The sequence below is a fragment of the Podarcis filfolensis genome (assembly GCF_964270895.1).
Source record: "Podarcis filfolensis genome assembly, chromosome: 4".
NCBI lineage: Eukaryota > Metazoa > Chordata > Lepidosauria > Squamata > Lacertidae > Podarcis > Podarcis filfolensis.
Window position 1 is genome coordinate 26,448,182 of NC_139607.1, and position 16,795 is coordinate 26,464,976.

The 16,795-nt window shown below is 41.2% G+C and overlaps 1 protein-coding gene across 1 annotated transcript in view; it reads right to left on the reverse strand.

The window, feature by feature from the left end:
- TUBGCP3 (tubulin gamma complex component 3) overlaps nt 1-14,158 on the reverse strand; it is a 55,172-nt gene extending 41,014 nt beyond the window's left edge. The window contains exons 1-3 of the mRNA XM_083610594.1: nt 13,609-14,158; nt 2,530-2,637; nt 932-999 (exon numbers count right to left, since the gene is read on the reverse strand). Of these exons, the coding sequence (XP_083466720.1) occupies nt 932-999; nt 2,530-2,637; nt 13,609-13,684 (252 nt within the window). The 5' untranslated portion in view covers nt 13,685-14,158. The remainder of the gene's footprint in view (nt 1-931; nt 1,000-2,529; nt 2,638-13,608) is intronic.
- Between the last annotated feature and the right edge of the window lie 2,637 nt (nt 14,159-16,795).

Genomic DNA, 16,795 nt, shown 5'->3' on the forward strand with positions numbered 1-16,795 from the left:
AGTTCTTTTTTAGTAATAATAATAATAATAGTAATAATAATACCAGACCCACCTCTTAAGAGACTTAAATGCCTGCTGATTTTCTATTTGTCCCTGATCTGATGATAGTACTCAACCAGGGTGGGTGGATTATCTTCACAGTGCTATTTCAGCAAGCAGCTTGTCATAACCATATGATAAAAGTACTGATATAAAGTATTCGGAAGTGCTTAATAGCTATTCTCAACAGTTCAGGACACTGTTCTAGGTTCTTTAAGCATGGTTTGTTCAAATTTTCTAATTCATCTATTTACCTTTGCAATATAAGCGGAAAAACATGAGCTGTGGCTTAAACAAATGACTGATAGATCTCCCACCAACAGCTGGGCTTCATGCTAATTCATGCCCTGCTGTTTTTAGGCAGCTACTATACTGCTCTCACAAGTCTGGAAATTATTGAACTAGTCTCTCTATAGCAGAGGGAAGTCAACTCATTAATGCCAGGGAATAACGGATTTGCTTGCAGTATACAAAAGTTTGTGAACTTCGCTGAACTTCACTGTCAAAACTGACTCATAAATTCTCAAGTACAAAAGAAAGAAAACCAAGATCACTTAAGAGGCCGACAGAAAACCTGATCAATAAATCAATACACATTATCTTAAAAATAGATTGTGGTGAGATAAGTTTAACATAAAAAGCAAAACACATTTTATGCTGATGTATGTCCTTCCCATAAGAAGTCATATAGTCAACAAAAACCACGTGATGATTATTTTTTACTTTCCTCAAAAACAGGCTTTTGATATTTTACAGGACAGGAGATCAGAAGAAACTCAAACACAACTCATTTCCTTGATCTATCAAAGCCACATTAGTGGTATTCTTTACTCAACAATTAGCAGCTAGTCTCCATATTGGATATTGGGTTGTTCAGAACATATTCCTGTACCTGTGAGTGGAGTTTTCTGTAGAGTTCTGAAAATACAGCAGCATTCTCTTCCCTTCCTTGCCGCACAACTTTAAAAGAGAAAAGGCAAGTTAAGAACACTACAAGCCTGCCATGTGCAACATTAGTATTTAAACTAAACAGAAATTCAATCAACACAGATAACCTAATTCACTGAGCTACTAGCTGCTTTGTTACAATGTAGATGACTATTCATTCTGGCCAGAAGGATGGTGTCATATTTAAGACTAGGCCTGTGATCCTAGTCAAAGGCTGCTTAAGAGACCTTAAGAAACAACATTAAGTGCTGTTCCGTCAGGAGAAAGGGATATGTGTGGGTAATTTGTAAAAAGATCCATGAGCACAGATGTTCTGTGGTCCATATCCCGCAGGCAGAGGGGGTCAAAAAAGCGGATTTCCAGCAGTCATGGATCGGCAAGATTCAAAATCCCCTGACACACCCACAAACTGGCCCAAGACTATGCCAGGCCTGGGCCTGGAGTATAGTAAGCCCACAACTTATGTTATGGGGATCACGCATAAAGCCAAAATTGCATATCATCAAAGCACGCTGGATCAATGGTGGATGTGGCTGCCAAAGTTCCCCGCCCCACTGGACGTCCGCTCTTTTACTTATTTTTTTGCCAAGCATGTAAAGTTGAATGTGTGCAAGTTAAATGTGCATAAGTCTACTGTATTTATTTCTCTCTCATTAGAGTCAATGGAAGGGAAAGTGAAAAAATCTGCTTCCTCCACCTACCACCCTAGCTTATTTAGCAGCAAGGCAACAAAAATGGTGATCGCTCTGCCACAGGGTCTCCCCCAAAGGACAGAAATGCTCATTTCATCCAATGAAATGACCCTATGTGAATATGTTTCTATGTAGAATATTCAAGTCTACACTATAATAATAGATAAATGCACACACCTCCTTCCATATTTTCCTTACAACCACATATGAAGGATAGAAATTTGTTCAGACAAAAGAATAAATACATCTACTCTATATTACACTATCTTCTCGCTTCTTCCCTGCTAGCATCTGCTGACACAGTGATCTATTACTACAATTCATATTACTCTCTCTCCTATATGAGAGAATTAAAAAAGAATTAAAACCACCAGTTTCAATTGGTTTTTAACAGATGTGTCTTTTGGACATGCTGATGGGTGTTGTTGTTTTTTAAATAGCTTTGAAAATAGTTTTGTGCTGGTTTATATGCTAATGTTTTGTTTGTTCATAAAAATTAGTTTTAGAAGCTTTTATAAGGGATTGTGTGAGAAAACCTTTTTCACAATTTTATTATTTACAGGTAGGTAGCCGTGTTGGTCTGCCGTAGTTGAAACAAAATAAACCATTTTATTATTGTATTTTATGGTTGTATTGCTGTTCACTAGCTTGGGTAGACATAGTCTAGAACAGCAGCTTATAAATATTTTAAATAAATGAATATAAAAGCACATATATGCATGGAGAAAAACAAGGTAATAGATGAACAGTAAAGTGAACCTGCTCTATCATAAGAGACAAAACCCACACAGCATTTAACACCTTATAAAACTTGCTCTGAACACTGTTAAAAAATAATAAATAAGCTTACGTTCTTTTTTAATTTTTTCTGCTACAAGAAATTCATCTCTTTCAACAGTAGGGGCAAAGTTGCTTCCAATGACTCGCACTGCATATTGAAACTGCTGGGCTACATCAGCTGAAATAAAATCACAATTAGTCAACTGTTAATAATAAGAGACTGTGAAAATGCATTTAATTTTATGAGTGGTGCTGTGGTCTAAACCACTGAGCCTAGGGCTTGCTGATCGGAAGGTTGGCGGTTCAAATCCCTGCGACGGGGTAAGCTCCCGTTGCTCGGTCCCTGCTCCTGCCAACCTACCAGTTCAAAAGCACGTCAAAGTGCAAGTAGATAAATAGGTACTGCTCCGGCGGGAAGGTAAATGGCGTTTCCGTGCACTGCTCTGGTTTTGCCAGAAGTGGCTTACTCATGCTGGCCACATGACCCGGAATAAACTGCGGACAAACGTCAGCTCCCTCGGCCAGTAAAGCCAGATGAGCGCCGCAACCCCAGAGTCGTTCGCGACTGGACTCAACTGTCAGGGGTCCTTTACCTTTACCTTTAATAATAAGAGACTGTGAAAATGCATTTAATTTTACGAGTTGTGTACCTACATAAACACACACACACATGCACATACCCGATACTAATCTGCCATGTGTAATACAGAATCATGAATGTAAAAGTGTCTTCCTGCGCAAACAGGATTTTTGGTGTTTGCTCAAAAGCAGTCAGCAGAAGTAAGAAACATAGTTTGGATTACTTCAGAAGCTCATTACAGGGTTGTAGAAGCTTCATGTCCATTTATAGGCACCTCCATTAAACACAGGTCATAAAAATCATAGAATTGTAGAGCTCGAAGGGATCCCAAGGGTCACCTAGTCTAACCCCCTGCAATATAGGAATCTGAACACATGGTCCCCCATCCAATTTGAAATCATTCCAGACCCTGCTTAGCTTTCCAAATGCACTAGCAATTTTACTGCTGAACTACTAGGAGGGGCTTTCAATGACAAAGAATGATAAGTAAATATTCCCTGGCATACTCATAATGTCCAGATTATACATTCTGTGATATTCCAGGAAGGGATACATGAGAACACCCAGCTATTTCCTCCTAGAAATCTGCCCATGAATCCCACTCTATCATTTGCACATTGCTCTACCCCTAAACATTGTATTTATCCTCACACCATTCCAAAGACTTTTCAGCTGTTTGGCTTTTGTTCTCAATTTGAACATGACTTTAAATCTCAGTATTTGCAAGCATTTCTGCCTTTAACAGTTCGGGGGAATAAACAAAGCATTAGAAATACTCAGTTTTCAGTTTCACTTGCAGTTTGTAAGTTTATTGTTCTAGCCAAAGGCCATGACAAACTCATAGCAATAGTATTAATAAAATAATATAGAACATACATCCATAATATAAGCAGACATCCATGACGTGAGAGGAGATACCAGAGACATCAACAAGCTTAGATTTAGCCTGATTTCAGATTAAACCTCTGTATCACCAAAACAATTTATAGCAATTTTATCTAAATCCCTTTTCCTCTTTCTTTTTTGCAGCCAATGCATAAACACTCTCTGTGTTACAATGCTATTACTGTCACTCACAACAAACAAACAAACAAACCCCTGAACCATTTTCGCTGGGGTATACATGCTTCTGCAACCAAAGGTTTCACAAAGTGAACTCTTGGGACCCTATATAAAGAGGCAAGCTAACAGATAATGAGTGATGTCTTCCACCTGAGGCTGACCACAAATACAAAGTCTGTCTGTGCACGGGACCTTGTTGTAACAGCCATCTAAGACTACATTGGGTATCACTTGGAAACACAGCTCCATAAGAATACATTTCTTACGGAAACTGGTGAGATAACTAGCTCTAAAGTGCTCTGTTCTTGCGAGTGGATACCAAGGGGAATTTTTTTTTGGCCTTTCTAATTAGTTGCAGATCCCTTCTGAATTCTATCCAGAAAAGCCAATCCCTTAGCTGACACTTATTTAAGGTCAGTGTAGTGTTCAGTTCTGGATAGGAAGAGTAGTCTAAAACATCTTGACAAGCTGCTTTCCAGAGTTGGTTTTCACCCAATTCCATATAGCACAGCACAGGAATATAACATATGTATAACAATTATTTTAATATACCTTAACTGAGCACAGTCCACTCAGTCTTAAATTGCTGGCCACCCAAATTCTGTATGAAGAAGAGCTGCAGATATTCCTAATGACAAAGTACAGCTTCTGAAAAAAATATTCCACAGTTTCTAAAACCTTAATGGAGTTCAAATCAGAACCCTAGATTCATTAGAAATATGTAATAATTTCAAATAAAAATGTGCTGAATTCCCAATATAAATGTAGCAACCATATCACGTCCAGGGTCCCACATGCACCCTTTCAATTGGATGAACCTTGGACAGAATAAAGGCAGCACCATCTCAGTGCATGAAACTGCTAGGCCATAAAATTGACCATACAGCTTAGCAAGAGGAAGAAGTAAATATTATTTTAACCTAAGCAATATTTGAGATGAAAAGGCACTCTTTCCTCAAACTGCTTTTTAAAAGTCTCTGCCCCTGCCAGAGACTTCATTCCACATTTGGCTGAACTCGGTCAGCAAAACAGAAAACTGCTGGGCAGCCTCAATTCCAAAAGGCAAATACCTTTGCCAAGTGTAAAGCGAAGGGGCTCTACAAATATAAAGAAATAGACTTCTATCCTGCAGTTCCTAATGAGCTGTATATAGAGTGCATGCAAAGGAAGCCTCTTATCTGTCATGGATGCTTTAGTTGAGATTCCTGCATTGCAAGGGGTTGGATTAGACGACCCTCTACAATTCTATGATTCCATTATTCATGTTAACAAAAGGCTAAACAGAGAACTTAGCAAATTAGCATCCATCACTCTCTCTCACTCTCAGATAATATGGTGTTCCTTTGTACGCCCCCTAGAAAAGTTGACCTTCAAAACATTATATTTTCTACCGTGAAAGTCTAATTAAATTGAATGAGACCTTCACCTCTTAAATGTGAAAACAATGCAAGTGGGATATAAATTAAGTGTGATATTGATAAAGATGTGAGATGGAACATAGCCATAGACCTGCCTTTCAAAGCTCATGTGAATGCTAGCAATTTCACAATTGTGCCCTTATTTGAGTACTCTGACAGGATCTCTTAATGAACAGATTTGTGGAATATTCTCCAAAGAATTCAGAACACCAGTAAATAGCATTCTGATTCTCAAAGTGCTGAACGCAAAGAACAAAAGTATCAATAATTTTAAGGAGGCACGTTCTTATTGAGCATGCTTTTATGTAGCTGCTATGAAGTCAGGTTTCAATAATGCTTAGTGGGAATTTTCTTTTATCATCCATTTTTCACAACCTTCTCACCATCTCCACTAATGTATCAGAGGTATTTCTACTCAGAACTGCAGTGTTCGGCATACATATTTCAAAGCCTAGAAAGAACTCTGAACAAATTCCCTGTGAAAATGTAGACAAACTATTAGAGGCAAGAGGAAATTAAAGTCAAAATGATCCAAGAAAAAAAGGAACTGTCACGGCTAGCGCTTTTTAGAAATTTCCCGAAAAGGGAGAGTACAAAATTAAATATGTATGGTTAAATTATGTGGTTTAGTAATTTCCTTCCCACACTTACAAAATCACTGAAAATAGCTAAACAAGGTTTGCACTTAAGACCTCAAGTACCATTTGCTGAAAAGACACAAGGAAAGTAAAAAACAACAACAGGTCTTTGGAGTCATGAAATCCAATTTCCTGTAGCCTCAAGCATAAATGCCACCATCTTGGCAAAGGATACGGGAGGAGGAAAGTTTAACCTTTCATCAACGGGTGGGGTCAAACACCCCCAAACAGCACCCGACAAAATCCATAAAACTTTTGTCTCAATAGCCTTTATTGAAACAAAGGTAGTTCTCATCCAATACAAAGCTTAAATTATCGTATTTTTCCGTGTATAAGACTAGGTTTTTTCCTAAAAAATAATGTCAAAAATTAAGGGGTGTCTTATACACAGATACATCTCCCCCCATTTTCCTAAATCTGAGTCCCCCAAAATAGGGGGCATCTTATACATGGGGGCGTCTTATAGACAGAAAAATACAGTACCATGTGGCATTTGGGCGGGATGCAGGGGGGGTGTAATTTAGTGGGGGAAATGTTGTTTCACTTGTGGTTTTTAAGGTCAATTTTACTGCGTTGGAATGTCCAAGAAAACCAAAACAACATGCACATAGGGTGCTAGGGCTCAAAGTAGCCATACAAAATGCCCTTTAAGGTTATTTACTAATTGCCATTATCTGCAGGTGCTTAGCCCAGAGCCTGTTGTGTCTATTTCATGTGAGAAAAGAATACAGAGGATGAAGAAACAGAATTCTGCCCATTTTCATAACAGACAAATCACTCATTTCCCCTTAACATCACCAAAAATTGTGTAGGTGGGGTCAACAGCACCCCACAGGTTTACAAAATCATTTTACAAACCTAAAATTTAAAAACATTTTGCCCCAATTATACCCTTCCTTGTGACCTAACAAAACTATTTTCGTCATAGCTATTATATTGTGCAAAGCTTATTGATGACCCCAATTCCATCTGCAAATGTTTGCAATCAACCTGGTCCCTCACTTCATCAGTTAGCAACTCTCAGTCAAGAACCTTTAGAGGAGCTCATTTCTCTGTTCACAGAAAGATGTTTACAGTATGTGATTAGAGTTGCCCTCGACGCTTCCAGGACACAGCATCACTGGCCTCCTTCTAAAGAATCAATAAAGTCCTCAGATTTGATTACTAGTGTGAGCACCAAAATACCGACGTGAAAGAAAACATTGCCCCCGTGCACAACCAGTAGGAGGTTTACCAGAAATCTCTCACAATGTTAAAACTGAGGAACAATTACTTGCATTTAAAGGAAGATATCCAAGATGTCCACATTTCCCAATATGACAAAAGATGTTTCCATAAATGAAGTACAGGTAACATACAAATCAGAGCTGAAATCTTATGCACACATTCCTGGGGAAAGTTCCCACTGAAATGTACAGGATGGCACTGTAGAAGACTCAGCTCATATAACATCAATGCTAACTGCTAAAAGTCCCAAACAAATACATGAAGGTAGTCTTTTTTTTGTAAATAAGAGTAATTAAAATTAACATAATATTATCCAACATTGCCAAGTTTGCCCACCATGCTTACCATATCATAATAATTATTCTTAGTTTAATTACTCTCAAAAGAAATTACATTTTAAAATAAAAAGCACAAAATGCTATGTTTTATAGGCCAAGTAAAGCCCTACAGTGTGCAATACTTAAGCCAAATAAAAGAGTTTATAAATAAGGGAAACCATTTTGGTATTTCGAAGGAGCAAAATGATACAAGTTTTATAAACATAAACATCAGACAAATTATTCATTCTAAAAGCTCCCTATTTGTAAAGATATTTGAACTGCATGAGGATACGCAATTTTCAATCTATCACCTGGGTAACTGCTACTTTTTATACCACAAAGCTATTTTGATTTTAGCAGGTCTCAAGTCTTGGCTCAACTCAGCTCTCTGAAGCTTTGGAATTTGATTTTTTTTAAAAAATCAAATACGCCTTTCTACTTATGATAAAACATTCAAGGGAATGAATAAATTTGGTATTGCTCCAGTTTTGTCTTCTGCCACCCTTCCCCTTGTGGCAGATTATGATTTTTAGACAAGAAGACCTTTCTCCCCCAATCTGAAGTCTTTAGACAAATCAGGCTGCAAGTAACAAGTTATCTTTAAGAAAAGCCTAATTTTATCACCAGCTTATAGAACACCATGTTCTTCGGGGCCTATTTCCCAAAGTGAGCTAAAAGAACAAAACCTACATGCAATCTAAACATTTCCATATTTACTGTACTTAGGAGTAAGTCACAGTTAATTCAATGCGTCTTACTCCCAAGGATCTGAGCAAATAATTGTAGACAAATACTACAATCCTATGCATCTTTAAGTTAGTCTCACTTAACACAATGAGTAATACTTATGAGTAAATATGCATGGAATTGTGCTGTCAGGATTTCATTTCTGTGCTAGATGCACAGATTTTCCCCCAGAGGCAAACAACCTACTTCTTGCAAATTCCACAAGTTAGTTCTCCCCAATTTTTAAGATTTGTATTTTCATACCCATCTATCTACTCAGCAATTACCAACTACATCTACCTTCATTAAAACAATTCTATAAACAATTATTTGGTGAAATCCACACAAGTTTAACACACTGTCTCTTCTCTTGAAACTTCAGTCTCATAAAATGGGCAGGTGAATTATCCTGTCCAATACTACAATCAAATGGGATGTATGTGGTGTTAGGGGATGGGAGGGGTACATGTTGTGCTCCATCTGAAGTAGTTTGCCCACCTTTGGTCCCCACCCTGAATTTAGTTTTCACCTGCGGCTCCCAGAAGCTAATAGCAGCCACATCCCAGGAATGGCTTTGACTGGCCGGCTAAACCAGGTGAGGATAGCCGATAGGTCTTAAGCTCTCTGAGAGTTAGGGACTTTCTCTGCATGCAAAGACAGGCTCTGACAAATTGAGCACACAGGAACAATAGTGGGTCCAACAGTCAAGAAGGTGGTTTCTGCACATACAGAAGTCAGAGGCAGATGGGGCTCGTCAACCTGGGAAGCTAGCCCATCTAGGAGAAGGAAAACTGATCCTAAACCTCTGCTGCCTTTCAGGCAGTGTTGGAAACTGAGATATGAAAACGAGAAGCTAAATGGCACCTTAAAGCTAGGTTACGGGCGCAACAACGGAATGTCTCGGCACACTTTTTTATAACAGGAATACAAGGCTGAAAAGGACTGAACTGCAGCTAAAATATTATGTTCATTTTTCACATGGTCTAGTCCTTCTCCTGCCCACCCCCCTAACATTCTTAAGAGGGTCTCTTCTCCAGTCTTCAGAGAGTAGCTGGAAGTGGGGAGGCAGAAAAGGGTCCTCCTTTCCTTCCACACTGCAGTTTTAATCTGAAATCTTAGGCACAGTACTGCACCCCGAACTTAGAAACTGCTCACACTAATGAAATACCCTGCAAAATACACCGAGAACAATGGGAGTTTCGAACACTGCTTCCAGGATACTGTCAGGAGAAGAAAAGGCTAGGCAATAAACCCTACACAAATCCAGAGTGGAGTCCCTAAGGGGGTCAGGTGGCACCTCATTTGCCTCTTTCCAGCAACTCCTGCAGCCAAGCTGGTACCAAATGCAGTGCTCTGCTTTCCAGGCCCTTCGTACATAGTGCCCAGGCCTGCTCCCAGGGGATGTCACTTCAGTGCTGCTAACACAGTGATTTAACTTCATCACTGGAGGCACACACCATTGTCTCTCAAGACAGATACCAACCAACTACAATCAAGTAAGTTCTTTACTACTGAATCGTATTTGATATTTGCACCAGCTTGCACACACCAAAAGAAACCCCAAACTTTTAAAGCACAATAAAGTATGCATCCAAGTCATCTTAACTAATTTTCAAAGAACAAGCAAATATTCATTATGCCATATTTGAGACAATGACCATGACTTAGCACAAATCAGCAAATGAGTGGGTTCCCAGAGAGAAGATCATGGCAATTTTGCTCCTCCTCTGGTCCTGCTGCTGCAAAATGCTGTAAGCCTAAGTCATAACTTGTGGTTTATCTCCCACAACCCACAACCAGTAATCCATAGACTTGGTTACAGCTTGTGGTTTGTCTGGAAATAAACCATGAGCTCAAATATAACACAATGCTAAGACAAACCATGGCTTAGCTCACAGCAGGGCAGGGCAGCCATACAGACAAACTGCTCCAATATCAGAAAAATAATATAACATGATTTGGATGGGGTTACACAACACAGGTTCATAGTCTGGGCATGCTTCTGGCTGTGGCCTTGATATTGACACTCAGGTAAAAGCCATGGTCAGATGTATATTGCCCAGTTTAGTCTGGTGCTGCAAGACAGCAGACCTAACCACAATGACACATCCAGATCATTCAAAGTCACTTAACATGGTTGCTTTGAAAAGTGTCCAGAAACTTCAATCAGTTCAGAAATCATCAATCAGGTTGTTAATTACAGTTGGATTACTGGACCCAATTCAAAATGCTAGCGATAACTTTCAGCCTTTCACAAATTGAGACCAAGATAACTAAAGGACCATCTCCTCCTGTATCTTGCCAGGTCATTTAAAGCCCACAGTGGAGGCCCTATACAGGTTCTAATAACCCCTGGAACAAGAAATAGGGCTGAATCACGGCTTTGGAATTTCATCCCAAGAAGTTTGCTTTGCCTCCTTTTTGGTAGCTTAAGCGGATCATAAAATAAGTTAACCTTCATTGTAGGGTGTGTTTTTTTTAATTCTGCCATGTGGTCTTTAATTATGCTACTTTACCTATTACTTCTTACTGTTGTTTTCTATTTATCCCCCCTTTAGTTTCTTTTTTAGCTGTGTTTATTTTATTTTTAATTGGTGTTTTCAGACTTTTAGCCATATTGGTCTGCATAAAACATACCACAGTTCCATTTTTGCTTTTATAATCTTTGATACAATCCAATTGCTGTATCTTTCAACTGTCCCGTTCATAGGTAACTATTTTCTCACTGCAAACAGATTAACAGGATGTATTATGTAATTCAGTACTACATTTTTTTCTACCAAATAAGAAAATTTAACCTACACATACAAAAATGCATGTTATGCTCAGGAAGCGGATTTTACGTCAGCAGTAACTAACAAATTTATGAGTATCTGGAGAAATACCATAATCATGTATACTTAATCTCTCACAATGATCTATAGGAAGCTGTGCATTCAGTAGCCATTGTTCTTTCAAAGTATTTGAACAGTAGCCTACAAATGGGGATGATTTTTAGCTTTAGAAACAAGAATGCATTTCAAACTTTCCCTGAGATTTTCTCATCTGTGTGCTTACTTATGGGATGTTAATCACAACATACCTGCTGTACCTCTTTTTCAATTGCTCAAAAAAAAGACTCAACACAGCTTTTTTTAGCAACATCTCATCAGCTGGGAGTTAGCTCTGAAGTTAATCAAGCCTCTTAAGATTTGGAAAAGAACTCAAATGTTCAATGATGCAGAAATCAACTTCTACAGAACCTCAACAGGTGACTATCTCTCCTCTGCGTAAATACTTCTTAACAAAGGAGAGTCCACCACCTTCTGAAGCAGTCTGCCTCACTGTCCAACAGCTTCTACTTCCATAAAGTTCTTCCTAATGTTCTAAGTTTTTTCTTCGTATTTGGATCCAATGGTTCTGGTCTTAACTTCTAGAGCATGGATAGGCAACATGGTTTCTCCAGTTGGCCACACTAGCTGGGACTGCCAGTAGTTGCAGTCCTGCAATATCTGGAGAGTACCACATTGGCTACTCCTTACCTAGAGTAAGAGAAAACAAGTATGTTCTGTCTATGTGACAACCTTTCAGATACTTAAGGTGGTCATTACACTGGAACGTAATAATTTCATTTCAAGGCTAAGTGTACCTGATTTCAATCTTTCCTCACAGGACTTCGTCTCTAGGCTCCTCTGTATCTGTCGTCATCCTTTGGAGATGTTCTAATTTGTCTATATCCTTCTTAAACCACAATCTCCAGACCTGGAGTCATGACCAATGCAGAACCGTGGTACCAATTACTTCTCATGATCTGGACACTATGCATCTGCTGATGCAGTCAAAAATTGTTTTAGCCTTTGTAGCTGTTAACAGTGCACTGAAGTCTCATATTCAGCTTACGCCCACTAAAATGGCTTTAAAAGAAGATTAGACAGGTTTGTGGATGATAACTCTGTCAATGGCTACTAACCCTGATGGCTATATGTTCTACCACCACTGTCAGAGGCAGTGTGCTTCTGAATACCAGATGCTGGGACCTATACCAGGAGAGCGCTGTTGCACTCAGATAGTGATTGAGGGCTTCCCAAAGGCATCTGGTTGGCCACTGTGAGAAGAGAATGCTGGCCTAGATGGTTTACTGGCCTGACCCAGCAGGTTAAAAACAGAAGATGAGCCAGTGAATCAGGCCAGTGGTCACCTGGTCCAGCATACCATGGCTAACTAGGTTCATAGAATCACAGCATTGTAGAGTTGGAAGGGATCCCGAGGGTCATCCAGTCCAACCCCTGCAACAGGGTCCCGAAACCATACAGGGGCCCTGCTAGCAGTTGTTGGGTTTTTTTAACGCACCAATTCATTTCACACCTCCTGGTGTCAAGTTGAGTGTCATCCTATACTGTACATGTGGATCTGATTTCTCCCCTGCCCAAAAAACACACTAAATGCAGAATATTACATTTGTGTATAGCTATTCCACACAATGCTGGCCACATGACCCAGAAGCTGTACGCCGGCTCCCTCGGCCAATAAAGCGAGATGAGCGCCGCAACCCCAGAGTCGGTCATGACTGGACCTAATGGTTAGGGGTCCCTTTACCTTTACCTATTCTACACAATATTCAGTGAGCCAGCATCCAGCCTATTCCTCTCAGAGGTCCTACTTAGCTTTTCTACCCCCCTCGCCTTATTTATATGCACAAAGAAGCTCCGATGCCCAGGTGGCTGGGCCAAATCTCAGACAAGTCCACCCAGTGGAGCTGAGGGAAGAAACCTGGAGCCCCCACTTCTAGAACCGACCAGGCACTCTTACAGCAGGACGTCTCTCTGTCTCTCTCTCTGATGCGCATTAAACACTGTTTCAGGCACCTCTTTCAGCGGGAGGAGGCAAGGCGGTGTCTGGGGAGGGTGTTTTGCAGCCAAGTTATTCCAGGGGGCACGAAGCTGTCCGTCTGCTCAACTCAGCCACCCACGGAAAGCAGCAGCCTCTTTCGCCTGCCTGCACGTTATTATGTGGGGAGGCAAAAGAGCATCCTTCGCTCCACCTGCACGGCTCCCACAGCTGCTCCGCTGACAGAAGGGCAGGAGCCGCTACGCAACACAACACACACACACAAGCCAACACAAACACACGGAGAAGCGACCCGAGCAAGCTCACGACAAGCGGGGAAGGGCTTCTATAGTCTTCGGGGGAGGCAGTTACCTTCGCCCTTGCCCAGGATGCGGCAGCACAGGTTCTGCAGCAGGACGTTGGGCGACTTCTGATCCGGGCTCGCCATCCTCTCGCATCGGAGGCAGGAGGGTGGGGAGGAGGACGCGCCCCTCGCCCGCCCGCCCTTACCCTCCTCCGAGGGCCGCTTCTCCTCGAGCCTCCCAACTCGGGTGGCTTCCCTGGACCGCGGCTTAGGGCGCCATTTTAATAAAAACCCGCCGGAGGGAGATGAGAAGAGGTGGTGGCGGGGCGGGGGAGAGAGAAAGGGGGGGGAAATAAAAATTGAGAGAGGAGAAGAAGAAGAAGCGAGCAACGGTTTTCAAACGCGGGCCCCCACAATGCCCCTCGCAGCCCGGACGGTGCAACGCCGAACACCTTCCCTCGCGCCGCCGCCAAGCCGCGGCGAGGAGGTTCCGCGTTGCAAACGGGCCCCTACCAACAGCAATAAGAGGCCCTGCCCGGGGCTTAGTTTTTTAATATGGGAGGAGTGTTTGTGCCTCTTTTCTATCTATGTATCCCCCGGCATTTTGCAGCCACGCTTTTATTCATGCTCAAGTCAAGACGCCAAGGAAACATGGGAGGCGTCCCTCCACCCGTAGCTGTTGGTGCGGCCGCCCTCCTGACACGTCACTGGCCGCACCGTGGCGTCATCGCTTTTGAAATGATCAGAGCGGGGCACGTAAGAAGAAGAAAAAGGCGCGCGTCTGCTTCGACCGCCTCCTCTATGGAGGCTGTGCCCTGTATAAACTCTGCTGCTCTCATTGTACATAATGGAAAACAAAATCTCTTGGATTGTTATAAAAGATGCAGGATGAAATGATTAACAGTAGGACCATGATCACTGCAGATGGTGACAGCAGTCATGAAATTAAAAGATGCCTGCTTCTTGGGAGAAAAGCAATGGCAAACCTAGACAGCACCTTAAAAAGCAGAGACATCACCTTGCCAACAAACGTCCGTATAGCTAAAGCTATGGTTTTCCCAGTAGTGATGTATGGAAGTGAGAGCTGGACCATAAAGAAGGCTGATCGCCAAAGAATTGATGCGTTTGAATTATGGTGCTGAAGGAGACTCTTGAGAGTCCCATGGACTGCAAGAAGATCAAACCTATCCATTCTGAAGGAAATCAGCCCTGAGTGCTCACTGGAAGGACAGATCCTGAAGCTGAGACTCCAATACTCTCGCCACCTCATAAGAAGTGGCAGTGCAGAAGTGCCATTGGAGCACTGGCGGGGAAACGTTTTCCCAAAAGATTGGGCTTTTTGCAATCAGGAAAGTGAAATGGCTTGCTGCAACATTGTTGAATTTCTCCTAAAAAACAAATCAGGATGAATGATCATTAAACATGTTGCCTGGTCTGGAAGATACCTTAATCTGCAAATTAAGCCAATATCTGATGCTCCTCCAGACCCTGTTCGGCCTTCTACATAACACTTTTGTCTGGCCCTTAAACTGCCGGATTTCTTCGTTTCAAATATCATTTATTTGTGGTCCCCTGATCACAAGGTACCCAGGAACCATTTCTCTGGGCAATTAACAATAACAATAAAAACACCAGAATACTTGCAATTCCTTTATTTTGCTTTTGTGAATTGTTATTTGCAATTTCTGTAAGTATATAAGATGGTCTTATTAAAAATAATTGAAACCATTTTTAAATACAGATATAAACCATAACAAGAATATGAAACACAGCATTTAAAAATCTACCAGCAAATGATAAAAAATCTTGAATTCTTGAGTAACACCAACAATACTTTAAAAACAACTAGATGGAGTCTTAACCATCCCAGCCTGTCATTTTGTTTTGCTTTTAAGGTGCTTATTCTGCTTTGCCACCTGCTTTGCTGTATTTACTTACACTTGCTATTCTCACTTCCTACTTCATTCTAACCCTCCTTTATACCCTCTAAGTTGTACAGACTTCAACCTGAGCCCTGATAGCTCCTTAAAATTAAAGATAATCCAATAGATGCTTAGGCCTCCATCTCCCTGGCCAAGTGCCCAGAGATGCTTGTGATTTCCAGCTTATTGAGGTGAAGTGTTTTTGAGACACTATTGCAACACACTAATTTATCTGCAGGGGTGGGGCAGAAAGAGAATGAATGCCCAGAGTGGCAGGCGCTTAGCATTCCTATAGACTGGAGACATGAAAGTGCACTCCTCCAGCCTTGCAGCTAACCACCAAACTCCATCCTTCCAAGAAGAAGAAGCACTTGCCAAGTAACTGGGCTGACTTCCAAGAGCTAGTAAGGGTTTGCTTTAATGCATCACTAGGAAATAGAAGAACTACTTTGCTGCCTCCATTGCGTCCTCAAAGAACCATTCAGCAGAGTTGTTTCAGGCAGTCCAGAGGCTGGGCAGACCAGAAGTGGTGGGCGGGCTTCTGGAGTACATTGCGTGAGTAGTTTGCAAAGCAATTTGAGGATAAAGTTACTTAGCTCCATAGTGTCTTGTATGCCAAAGTTGTAGCAATTCCTGTTGAGATGTCCAATACAGCACCTTCCCATACTTTATGGGGTGAGTTTCAGTTTATGTGGATGGGGAACCTTGCAGTGATGCAACCAGCTTCTTGTTCTCTTGATCCCTGTCCATTCTGGCTTCTGAAAACTAGTCCAGGGATGGAGGGAAGGGATTGAGTGAGTCCATTGTGGGGGTGAGCACATGTCTACATAAGTAGTGTTGTTTCTGCTGTCCTTAAACAAGCGGTAGTGCATCCATGTTTGAAGAAGCCAATTATCACAACTACCACCCGGTTGTGAATACCCCCTTCTTGGGAAAGGTGGTAGACAGTTTCGGCTAAGCAGTTGCAGAAGTTCCTGGAGGATGTGGACTATCTGTATCCACCCTGACCTGTATCAATAATGAGACAGAGAGAGAATGAGATGGGGCTTCTGCGGCTCCTGATTGGCTGTAGGAGCTTCCTGCAGCCAATCAGAAGCTGCGCTTTGGTTTCCATGTAATCCTCATAGAACTCTAACCCAATGGATTCCATTAATTTGATTCTGAATTGATTTTAGAATGCATTTTAATTAATTGACTGTGTGATTTTATGTACACTGTGCTATTTTTACTTGTTGTTAGCCACTCTGAGCCCGGCTTTGGCCAGGGAGGGCGGGATACAAATAAATTATTATTATTATTATTATTATTATTATTATTATTATTATTATTATTA